This window comes from Salvelinus alpinus, chromosome 23 (assembly GCF_045679555.1).
Source record: "Salvelinus alpinus chromosome 23, SLU_Salpinus.1, whole genome shotgun sequence".
NCBI lineage: Eukaryota > Metazoa > Chordata > Actinopteri > Salmoniformes > Salmonidae > Salvelinus > Salvelinus alpinus.
The window spans coordinates 1,151,558-1,164,746 of record NC_092108.1 but is presented as its reverse complement, the minus strand read 5'-3'; the positions used below and the strand labels follow the sequence as shown (position 1 = coordinate 1,164,746).

The window sequence follows — 13,189 nt, the reverse complement described above, 5'->3', positions numbered from 1 at the left end:
GAGCCATTACCAATATGACCAATTTATATTGTCCTGCTAATAACAGGGTTAATAATATATCTGTGAGAATATCCAACGTGCTTTTATATAATTCTAAATTAATAATCGCTTTATTTACAAAATAACAATATTTTGCAGATTTTTCTTCTTCAAATAACTTAAAATGAGCGTGAAAAAGTTGAGGCCGGCACAGGTATTGAACCAGCATCTGTAGCAACAAGCTTGCACTGCTATGTAGTGTCTTAGACTGTTGCGCCACTCAGGTGCTGTACAATGTGACCGGTCGGGAGTGGGCTACACTACTACAGTAAGAGCAAAATAAAAGAATAATAACCTTAGTGTAAAAACACTTTTAGTAAGTAATACTGAAGTCGTGCACAATTCAGTTTCTATTTAGGTTTATGTCATCCATTCATTGTCAGTTAGACACACAGTAGGACCCAAAAGCATAATTAGTGCTCTAACTCCCCCTTGTGGTGGTCTGGAGCAATGATGTAGTGACGCAGGGTACCGTACTAGACCACAAATTACCTCTAAGTACCGCAGCATAATCACAAAACCTTTAGTGGAGCAACCACTGTAGCTAGATGTTTTCAATCTGTAATTACTGGTTATCTATCTAGATGTTTCTGTCAGTATTTGTCCTCTCTGAGTAAACATTACAGCTCGGAAACAGGGACTCCAACCTTCTTTGTAACCTTCTCTAGCTTTCATTGTGACACACTGTCCAGGGCCCGGTTTCCTAAAAGCATCTGAAAGGCTAAGTTAATCGTTAGAAACTTCATAGGCGCATCGTTAAATCTCAGAGCTGTTTCCCACAACCGTCTTTTTTAATGTTGCACTTGGTGACATGTCTTTTAGCACACCCTTTTATCCAAATTGACTTAATCATGCTTGTATACACTTTTTACCTCTGGTTGGTCCAGGGAATCGAACCCACAACCCTGGTGTTGCAAGCACCATGCTCTACCAACTGAGCTACTGAGGACAACACTTGAAAATGCTTGTAATCTGACGCCTGTCTCGGTTAGTTTTGGTCGATACAGCATGGTGAAGGCTGTCTACCGCTAGGTTAGTTCTGGTTGATACAGCATGGTGAAGGCTGTCTACCACGAGGTTAGTTCTGGTTGATACAGCATGGTGAAGGCTGTCTACCGCTAGGTTAGTTCTGGTTGATACAGCATGGTGAAGGCTGTCTACCACTAGGTTAGTTCTGGTTGATACAGCATGGTGAAGGCTGTCTACCACGAGGTTAGTTCTGGTTGATACAGCATGGTGAAGGCTGTCTACCACGAGGTTAGTTCTGGTTGATACAGCATGGTGAAGGCTGTCTACCGCTAGGTTAGTTCTGGTTGATACAGCATGGTGAAGGCTGTCTACCACTAGGTTAGTTCTGGTTGATACAGCATGGTGAAGGCTGTCTACCACTAGGTTAGTTCTGGGTGATACAGCATGGTGAAGGCTGTCTACCACGAGGTTAGTTCTGGTTGATACAGCATGGTGAAGGCTGTCTACCACGAGGTTAGTTCTGGTTGATACAGCATGGTGAAGGCTGTCTACCACGAGGTTAGTTCTGGTTGATACAGCATGGTGAAGGCTGTCTACCACGAGGTTAGTTCTGGTCGATACAGCATGGTGAAGGCTGTCTACCGCTAGGTTAGTTCTGGGTGATACAGCATGGTGAAGGCTGTCTACCACGAGGTTAGTTCTGGTCGATACAGCATGGTGAAGGCTGTCTACCACGAGGTTAGTTCTGGTTGATACAGCATGGTGAAGGCTGTCTACCACGAGGTTAGTTCTGGTTGATACAGCATGGTGAAGGCTGTCTACCGCTAGGTTAGTTCTGGTTGATACAGCATGGTGAAGGCTGTCTACCACTAGGTTAGTTCTGGTCGATACAGCAGGGTGAAGGCTGTCTACCACTAGGTTAGTTCTGGTCGATCACAGCATGGTGAAGGCTGTATACCACTAGGTTAGTTCTGGTTGATACAGCATGGTGAAGGCTGTCTACCACGAGGTTAGTTCTGGTCGATCACAGCATGGTGAAGACTGCTTAAAGGGGCAATCTGCTGTTAAAATAATATCAAAGTGGCGCCCAACACTGTTTTGGTAAAAAGCTATGGAATGTAATAACTCAAATTCATAGACCAAGCTCTGGATGCAAGGACTGATCATCCATGATAGCACATTCTAAAATGGCGCTGGAAGAAATGGTAGCAGTTTCACGTGTGCCAAACCAATTCTGCTGTTGTGTTGTTTTTGGTGTTATTTGTAACTTATTTTGTACATAATGTTTCTGCCACCGTATCTTACGTCAAAAAAGAGCTTCTGGATATCAGGACAGCGATCACTCACCTCGGATTAGGCAACGATTTTTTCTTCAACAAGCAGGACGCACAGGACATTCTCCGAACACCCGATAAGGCCAACATCCCAGTTATTTGCAAGAGGAAGACTTGCAGGTACAGAGGACACAGAGCGGAGTGCCTCGTCAGGATCCGCAGAAGGTGAATGGGAAAGCTGCCATTACCGTCAATATTTCTCGCCAATGTGCAATCATTGAACAATAAATTAGACGAGGTACGATCACGAATATCCTACCAACGGGACATCAAAAACTGTAACATCTTATGTTTCACGGAATCCTGGCTGAAGGATGACATGGATATTCAGCTAGCGGGATATACGCTGCACCGGCACGATAGAACAGCACACTCCGTTAAGACGGAGGGGGAGTCTGTGCATATTTTGCTCGCCTGAGGTAGAGTATCTTGTGATAAATTGCAGGCCACACTATTTGCCTAGAGAGTTTTCAGCTATACTTTTCGTGACTGTTTATTTACCACAACAGACAGATGCTGGCACTAAGACCGCACTCAGTCAGCTGTATAAGCAAATAAGCAAACAGGAAACCACTCACCCAGAGGCGGCGCTCCTAGTGGCCGGAGACTTTAATGCAGGAAAACTCAAATCAGTTCTACCACATTTCTATCAACATGTTAAATGTGCAACCAGAGGGAAAAATAATTCTAGATCACCTGTACTCCACACACAGAGACGTGTCAAAGCTCTCCCTCGCCCTCCATTTGGTAAATCCGACCACAATTCAATCCTCCTGATTCCTGTTTACAAGCATACATTAAAACAGGAAGCACCAGTGACTCTGTCTATAAAAAAGTGGCCAGATGAAGAAGATGCTAAACTACAGGATTGTTTTGCTATCACAGATTGGAACATGATCCATTGAGGAGTACACCACATCAGTCACTGGCTTTATCAATAAGTGCATCGAGGACGTCGTCCCCACAGTGACTGTACGTACATACCCCAACCAGAAGCCATGGATTACAGGCAACATTCGCACTGAGCTAAAGGGTAGAGCTGCCGCTTTCATGGTGCGGGACTCTAACCCGGAAGCTTATAAGAAATCCTGCTATGCCCTGCGACGAACCATCAAACAGGCAAAGCGTCAATGCAGGGCTAAGATTGAATCGTACTACACCGGCTCCGACGCTCGTCTTATGTGGCAGGACTTGCAAACTATTACAGACTACAAAGGGAAGCACAGCCGTGAGCTGCCCAGTGACACGAGCTAAATCACTTCTATGCTCGCTTCGAGGCAAGCAACACTGAGGCATGCATGAGAGCATCACACGACTGTGTGATCACGATTTCCGTAGCCGATGTGAGTAAGACGTTTACACAGGTCAACATTCACAAGGCTGCGGGGCCAGACGGATTACCAGGAAGTGTGCTCACCAACTGGCAGGTGTCTTCACTGACATTTTCAACATGTCCCTGATTGAGTCTGTAATACCAACATGCTTCAAGCAGACCACCATAGTCCCTGTACCCAAGAGCACTAAGGTAACCTGTCTAAATGACTACAGACCCGTAGCACTCACGTCCGTAGCCATGAAGTGCTTTGAAAGGCTGGTAATGGCTCACATCAACACCTTTTTCCTAGAAACCCTAGACCCACTCCAATTTGCATACTGCCCAAAAAGATCCACAGATGATGCAATCTCTATTGCACTCCACACTTCCATTTCCCACCTGGACAAAATGAACACCTATGTGAGAATGCTGTTCATTGACGACAGCTCAGCGTTCAACACCATAGTACCCTCAAAGCTCATCACAAAGCTAAGGACCCTGGGACTAAACACCTCCCTCTGCAACTGGATCCTAGACTTCCTGACGAGCCGCCCCCAGGTGGTGAGGGTAGGTAGCAACACATCTGCCACACTGATCCTCAACACTGGAGCTCCACAGGGGTGCGTGCTCAGTCCCCTCCTGTACTCCCTGTTCACCCGCGAATGCACTGCCAGGCACGACTCAACACCATCATTAAGTTTGCAGTCGACACAACAGTGTTAGGCCTGATCACAGTCAATGACGAGACAGCCTATAGGGAGGAGGTCAGAGACCTGGCCGGGTGGTGCCAGAATAACAACCTATCCCTCAACATAACCAAGACTAAGGAGATGACTGTGGACTACAGGAAAAGGAGGACAGAGGACGCCCCCATTCTCATCAACAGGGCTGTAGTGGAGCAGGTTGACAGCTTCAAATTCCTTGGTGTCAACATCAACAACAAACTAGAATGTTCCAAACACACCAAGACAGTCGTGAAGAGGGCACGACAAAACCTATTCCCCCTCAGGAAACTAAAAAGATTTGGCATGGGTTCTCAGACCCTCTCAAGGTTCTACAGCTGCAACATCAAGAGCATCCTGACTGGTTGCATCGCTGCCTGGTACGGCAATTGCTCGGCCTCCGACCGCAAGGCCCTACAGAGGGTAGTGTGTACGGCCCAGTACATCACTGGTGCTAAGCTGCCTGCCATCCAGGACCTCTACACCAGGCGGTGTCAGAGGAAAGCCCTAAAATTTGTCAAAGACCCCAGCCGCCCCACTCATAGACTGTTCTCTCTACTACCGCATGGCAAGCGGTACCAGAGTACCAAGTCTAGGACAAAAAGGCGTCTCAACAGTTTTTACCCCCAAGCCATAATACTCCTGGACAGGTAATCAAATGGCTACCCGGACTATTTGCATTGTGTTACCCCTCTTTTACACTGCTACTCTCTGTTTATCATCTATGCATAGTCACTTTAACCATGTCTACATGTACATACTACCTCAATCAGCCCGACTAACCGGCGCCTGTATATAGCCTCTCTACTGTATATAGCCTCTCTACTGTATGTAGCCTCACTACTGTTATAGCCTCCCTACTGTATATAGCCTCCCTACTGTATATAGCCTCCCTACTGTATATAGCCTCACTACGGTATATAGCCTCTCTACTGTATATAGCCTCTCTACTGTATATAGCCTCTCTACTGTATATAGCCTCACTACGGTATATAGCCTCACTACGGTATATAGCCTCTCTACTGTATATAGCCTCTCTACTGTATATAGCCTCTCTACTGTATATAGCCTCTCTACTGTATATAGCCTCTCTACTGTATATAGCCTCTCTACTGTATATAGCCTCCCTACTGTATATAGCCTCCCTACTGTATATAGCCTCTCTACTGTATATAGCCTCTCTACTGTATATAGCCTCACTACTGTATCCTCACTACTGTATATAGCCTCTCTACTGTATATAGCCTCTCTACTGTATATAGCCTCGCTACTGTTGTTTTTCACTGTCTGTTTACTGTTGGTTTTATTTCTTTACTTATCTATTGTTCACCTAATACCTTTTTTGCTCTGTTGGTTAGAGCCTGTAAGTAAGCATTTCACTGTGAGGTCTACTACACCTGTTGTATTCGGCATTTCACAGTAAGGTCTACTACACCTGTTGTATTCAGCATTTCACTGTGAGGTCTACTACACCTGTTGTATTCAGCATTTCACTGTGAGGTCTACTATACCTGTTGTATTCAGCATTTCACTGTGAGGTCTACTACACCTGTTGTATTCAGCATTTCACTGTGAGGTCTACTACACCTGTTGTATTCAGCATTTCACTGTGAGGTCTACTACACCTGTTGTATTCAGCATTTCACTGTGAGGTCTACTACACCTGTTGTATTCAGCATTTCACTGTAAGGTCTACTACACCTGTTGTATTCAGCATTTCACTGTGAGGTCTACTACACCTGTTGTATTCAGCATTTCACTGTGAGGTCTACTACACCTGTTGTATTCAGCATTTCACTGTGAGGTCTACTATACCTGTTGTATTCAGCATTTCACTGTGAGGTCTACTATACCTGTTGTATTCAGCATTTCACTGTGAGGTCTACTACACCTGTTGTATTCAGCATTTCACTGTGAGGTCTACTACACCTGTTGTATTCAGCATTTCACTGTAAGGTCTACACCTGTTGTATTCAGCATTTCACTGTGAGGTCTACTACACCTGTTGTATTCAGCATTTCACTGTGAGGTCTACTACACCTGTTGTATTCAGCATTTCACTGTAAGGTCTACTACACCTGTTGTATTCAGCATTTCACTGTGATGTCTACTACACCTGTTGTATTCAGCATTTCACTGTGAGGTCTACTACACCTGTTGTATTCAGCATTTCACTGTGAGGTCTACTACACCTGTTGTATTCAGCATTTCACTGTGAGGTCTACTACACCTGTTGTATTCAGCATTTCACTGTGAGGTCTACTACACCTGTTGTATTCAGCATTTCACTGTGAGGTCTACTACACCTGTTGTATTCAGCATTTCACTGTGAGGTCTACTACACCTGTTGTATTCAGCATTTCACTGTGAGGTCTACTACACCTGTTGTATTCAGCATTTCACTGTGAGGTCTACTACACCTGTTGTATTCAGCATTTCACTGTGAGGTCTACTACACCTGTTGTATTCAGCATTTCACTGTAAGGTCTACTACACCTGTTGTATTCAGCATTTCACTGTGAGGTCTACTACACCTGTTGTATTCAGCATTTCACTGTAAGGTCTACTACACCTGTTGTATTCAGCATTTCACTGTAAGGTCTACTACACCTGTTGTATTCAGCATTTCACTGTAAGGTCTACTACACCTGTTGTATTCAGCATTTCACTGTAAGGTCTACTACACCTGTTGTATTCAGCATTTCACTGTGAGGTCTACTACACCTGTTGTATTCAGCATTTCACTGTGAGGTCTACTACACCTGTTGTATTCAGCATTTCACTGTGAGGTCTACTACACCTGTTGTATTCAGCATTTCACTGTGAGGTCTACTACACCTGTTGTATTCAGCATTTCACTGTAAGTTCTACTACACCTGTTGTATTCAGCATTTCACTGTGAGGTCTACTACACCTGTTGTATTCAGCATTTCACTGTGAGGTCTACTACACCTGTTGTATTCAGCATTTCACTGTGAGGTCTACTACACCTGTTGTATTCAGCATTTCACTGTGAGGTCTACTACACCTGTTGTATTCAGCATTTCACTGTAAGGTCTACTACACCTGTTGTATTCAGCATTTCACTGTGAGGTCTACTACACCTGTTGTATTCAGCATTTCACTGTGAGGTCTACTACACCTGTTGTATTCAGCATTTCACTGTGAGGTCTACTACACCTGTTGTATTCAGCATTTCACTGTAAGGTCTACTACACCTGTTGTATTCGGCATTTCACTGTGAGGTCTACTACACCTGTTGTATTCGGCGCACGTGACAAATAAACTTTGATTTAATTTAAAGTTTTAACCATGTTTTCAAACTATACAGTGTTTGTTTAGAATGATTATGGTTTCAAACAAAGGAGTAAAACAAGCTCATGAGGCATCTGCTAGTTATATTATTTAAGGGTCAATGGGTAATATAATTAATTTATGTCTTAAACTGGATGTAGCAATTGCAGATTGCCCCTTTTAATGCCATTTTATTGACTAGAAACAGACTGTACAGAGTATTTACCACTGGTTGAGACAAGTGTTTTAGCTACAGCTTTATTTCCTGACAAAGTCAATCATTCATTTAGGAACAATGAGTATGTTTACATGCACACTAGTAATGGTTTTGGCAGAAGGCAGAGTGTGGCATTAGTCATGTAAACTTAAAAATAAAGGAGAGCCGCACACTCTAGGAGCTCAGATGCAAAAATATTTAATTTACCAACGTTTCGACAGGCAAACTGTCTTCATCAGGGTACATTAGTCATGTAAACACCTTACTCTGTGTATCTTATGTTTATGGTAGTAGTCATGGTAACACCTTACTCTGTGTATCTTATGTTTATGGTAGTAGTCATGGTAACACCTTACTCTGTGTATCTTATGTTTATGGTAGTAGTCATGGTAACACCTTACTCTGCGTATCTTATGTTTATGGCAGAAGGAGTACGGTAGTAGTCATGGTAACACCTTACTCTGCGTATCTTATGTTTATGGCAGAAGGAGTACGGCAGTAGTCATGGTAACACCTTACTCTGCGTATCTTAATAGGCGTAAGGTCATCATCAAAGTAAGCATCCGCTGATTAAAACACCTGGTTTTTCTGAACAATCTTTAGAATGATTAGGACACTTATACTGCTTAATCCATCGTTCCTGTGGTGTATTTGATCTTGTGCACTGGGTAGCACAAGCTTCCCTCTTGTGCACAAGTGAAATTCTTTTGGAAAAACTGAAAGTATGCAGCTTATAAGTTGTTTTCACATACAAACTTTGTGTCTGAACTCAGAATGACATGGTCACTGTGGTAGAACCTTTATTTTCATTACTGAAGTTCTGCATTTATCAAAGTCCCATCAGGTAGCCTCATTTCAGATGTGCGAGTTGTTGAAGCTTTTTCTCTTTGAAGCAACATTCTACAGTTTAATTCCTTTAATTTGTCCTCCATTAGAAGCTTCATGGTACAGGTCCAGATTCCACAGGACATGGCACTATATCCCCCAGTGACGTGAGTATGACACGATGCATCCTAACACACTCTAATCTACATGGCTGGTCGGCCTGGTACTGCCAAATGACTTTTTGGTTTGTTGCACCCTTTGCTTTTCTCTGGGCTGACTGTCACCCTGGCTTTCTCTGGGCTGACTGTCACCCTGGCTTTCTCTGGGCTGACCGTCACCCTGGCTTTTCTCTGGGCTGACTGTCACCCTGGCTTTCTGTGGGCTGACTGTCACCCTGGCTTTTCTCTGGGCTGACTGTCACCCTGGCTTTTCTCTGGGCTGACTGTCACCCTGGCTTTCTCTGGGCTGACTGTCACCCTGGCTTTCTCTGGGCTGACTGTCACCCTGGCTTTCTCTGGGCTGACTGTCACCCTGGCTTTCTCTGGGCTGACTGTCACCCTGGCTTTCTCTGGGCTGACTGTCACCCTGGCTTTCTCTGGGCTGACTGTCACCCTGGCTTTCTCTGGGCTGACTGTCACCCTGGCTTTCTCTGGGCTGACTGTCACCCTGGCTTTCTGTGGGCTGACTGTCACCCTGGCTTTCTCTGGGCTGACTGTCACCCTGGCTTTTCTCTGGGCTGACCGTCACTGGACATTCACTTCTCTGTCTGTTCTCGCTTTGTCGTCTTCTCTCTCTCGCTCTGTCTGTCTGCATCTCGGTAGGGCGCGTCTCGGTAGGGCGCGTCTCGGTAGGGCGCGTCTCGGTAGGGCACGTCTCGGTGGTAGGGCGCGTCTCGGTGGTAGGGCGCGTCTCGGTGGTAGGGCGCGTCTCGGTGGTAGGGCGCGTCTCGGTAGGGCGCGTCTCGGTGGTAGGGCGCGTCTCGGTAGGGCGCGTCTCGGTAGAGCGCGTCTGTTCTGCACAACAGCTGCTTCTCTTCTCTCACTGATCTGATCTGTTGTAATACTGTGAGGGTAGTTCTCTGTAGGGGGTGTAGAGGATGTTACTGAGACATACTGCTGACTGACTGGCTGATATCTACATTCACACAGCATGGGAGCTGGGTAGTCTAATAAATAACGCCTGGAACGTAGGGTAACCGTGTGGATGTGGACTGTCATGAAAATAAAATAACCCTCATAACCGTTGCTCGTGCAAAATAATGCATTTTTTGTAATGTCAGTTGAGTTGAATCAACAAATCGAAGCACGCAATGATGGGTTTACTTCCTGCGTTAACTTCATGAATTTAATGATGGGGTTACTTCCTGCGTTAACTTCATGAATTTACTGATGGGGTTACTTCCTGCGGTTAACTTCATGAATTTACTGATGGGGTTACTTCCTGCGGTTAACTTCATGAATTTAATGATGTGTTTACTTCCTGCGTTAACCTAATGAATTTACTGATGTGTTTACTTCCTGCGTTATCTTCATGAATTTACTGATGGGGTTACTTCCTGCGGTTAACTTCATGAATTTAATGATGTGTTTACTTCCTGCGTTAACCTAATGAATTTACTGATGTGTTTACTTCCTGCGTTATCTTCATGAATTTACTGATGGGGTTACTTCCTGCATTAACCTAATGAATTTACTGATGGGTTTACTTCCTGCGTTAACCTAATGAATTTACTGATGGGGTTACTTCCTGCGTTAACCTAATGAATTTACTGATGGGGTTACTTCCTGCGTTAACCTAATGAATTTACTGATGGGGTTACTTCCTGCGTTAACCTAATGAATTTACTGATGGGGTTACTTCCTGCGTTAACCTAATGAATTTACTGATGGGGTTACTTCCTGCGTTAACCTAATGAATTTACTGATGGGGTTACTTCCTGCGTTAACCTAATGAATTTACTGATGGGTTTACTTCCTGCGTTAACCTAATGAATTTACTGATGGGGTTACTTCCTGCGTTAACCTAATGAATTTACTGATGGGGTTACTTCCTGCGTTAACCTAATGAATTTACTGATGGGGTTACTTCCTGCGTTAACCTAATGAATTTACTGATGGGGTTACTTCCTGCGTTAACCTAATGAATTTACTGATGTGTTTACTTCCTGCGTTAACCTAATGAATTTACTGATGGGGTTACTTCCTGCGTTAACCTAATGAATTTACTGATGGGGATACTTCCTGCGTTAACCTAATGAATTTACTGATGGGGTTACTTCCTGCGTTAACCTAATGAATTTACTGATGGGGTTACTTCCTGCGTTAACCTAATGAATTTACTGATGGGGTTACTTCCTGCGTTAACCTAATGAATTTACTGATGGGGTTACTTCCTGCGTTAACTTAATGAATTTACTGATGGGGTTACTTCCTGCGTTAACTTAATGAATTTACTGATGGGGTTACTTCCTGCGTTAACCTAATGAATTTACTGATGGGGTTACTTCCTGCGTTAACCTAATGAATTTACTGATGGGGTTACTTCCTGCGTTAACCTAATGAATTTACTGATGGGGTTACTTCCTGCGTTAACCTAATGAATTTACTGATGGGGTTACTTCCTGCGTTAACCTAATGAATTTACTGATGGGGTTACTTCCTGCGTTAACCTAATTAATTTACTGATGGGGTTACTTCCTGCGTTAACCTAATTAATTTACTGATGGGGTTACTTCCTGCGTTAACCTAATTAATTTACTGATGGGGTTACTTCCTGCGTTAACCTAATGAATTTACTGATGGGTTTACTTCCTGCGTTAACCTAATGAATTTACTGATGGGTTTACTTCCTGCGTTAACCTAATGAATTTACTGATGGGGTTACTTCCTGCGTTAACCTAATGAATTTACTGATGGGGTTACTTCCTGCGTTAACCTAATGAATTTACTGATGGGGTTACTTCCTGCGTTAACCTAATGAATTTACTGATGGGGTTACTTCCTGCGTTAACCTAATGAATTTACTGATGGGGTTACTTCCTGCGTTAACCTAATGAATTTACTGATGGGGTTACTTCCTGCGTTAACCTAATGAATTTACTGATGGGGTTACTTCCTGCGTTAACCTAATGAATTTACTGATGGGGTTACTTTTAAGGAATTGAATTCCAGCTCTGCTCCTATGGGTACACTCCCCATGGCCGCCATTCAACCCATTGTGCCATCATTGACTTCAATGGCGATACCCGTTCTTTTCAAATTTCAATCAAATGTATTTATAAAGCCCTTATTTTTAAAGCAGATGTCACAACGTTTTATACAGAAACCCAGCCTAAAATCCCAAACAGCAAGCAATGCAGATGTAGAAGCACGGTGCCTAGGAAAAACTCCCTAGGAAGAAACCTAGAGGAACCAGGCTCTGAGGGGTGGCCAGTCCTCTTCTGGCTGTGCCGGGTGGAGATAGTACATTGCCATTAAGGCCAGATTGTTCGATGTTCATATGGATATATTGAAGCAACATCTCAAGACATCAGTCAGGAAGTTAAAGCTTGGTCGTAAATGGGTCTTCCAAATGGACAATGACCCCAACCATACTTCCAAAGTTGTGGCAAAATGGCTTAAGGACAACAAAGTCAAGGTATTGGAGTGGCCATCACAAAGCCCTGACCTCAATCCTATAGAAAATTTGTGGGCAGATCTGAAAAAGCGTGTGCGAGCAAGGAGGCCTACAAACCTGACTCAGTTACACCAGCTCTGTCAGGAGGAATGGGCCAACATTCACCCAACTTATTGTGGGAAGCTTGTGGAAGGCTACCCAAAACGTTTGACCCAAATTAAACAATATAAAGGCAATGCTACCAAGTACGACTTGAGTGTATGTAAACTTCTGACCCACTGGGAATGTGATGAAAGAAATAAAAGCTAAAATAAATCATTCTCTCTACTATTATTCTGACATTTCAAATTCTTAAAATAAAGTGTTGATCCTAACTGACCAAAGACAGGGATTTTTTTACTAGGATTAAATATCAGGAATTGTGAAAAACTGAGTTTATATGTATTTGGCTGAGGTGTATGTAAACGTCCGACTTCAACTGTACGTACGAGATGAGTAATGTAGGGTATGTAAACATGATATAAAGTGCCATTGTTTAAAGTGACTAGTGATACATTTATTACATCCAATTTGTTATTATTATATTGGCTAGAGATTTTGAGTCAGTATGTTGGCAGTAGCTACTCAACGTTAGTGATGGTTTAACAGTCTGATGGCCTTGAGATAGAAGCTGTTTTTCAGTCTCTCGGTTCCAGCTTTGATGAACCTGTACTGACCTCGCCTTCTGGATGATAGCGGGGTGAACAGGCAGTGGCTCGGGTGGTTGTTGTCCTTGATGATCTCTATGGCCTTCCTGTGACATCGGGTGGTGTAGGTGTCCTGGAGGGCAGGTAGTTTGCCCCCGGTGATGCGTTGTGCA

The 13,189-nt window shown here is 43.8% G+C and overlaps 1 protein-coding gene across 2 annotated transcripts in view; it reads left to right on the top strand.

Moving 5' to 3' along the window:
- Nucleotides 1–13,189, top strand: part of LOC139550043 (V-type proton ATPase subunit H-like) — a 95,290-nt gene that overhangs the window by 27,285 nt on the left and 54,816 nt on the right. The window contains exon 7 of one of the 2 annotated variants that reach the window (XM_071360621.1): nt 8,826–8,882. The exons of the other annotated variant lie outside the window; for it this stretch is intronic. Within the exon in view, the coding sequence (XP_071216722.1) occupies nt 8,826–8,882 (57 nt within the window). The remainder of the gene's footprint in view (nt 1–8,825; nt 8,883–13,189) is intronic. 2 annotated transcript variants of the gene reach the window in all.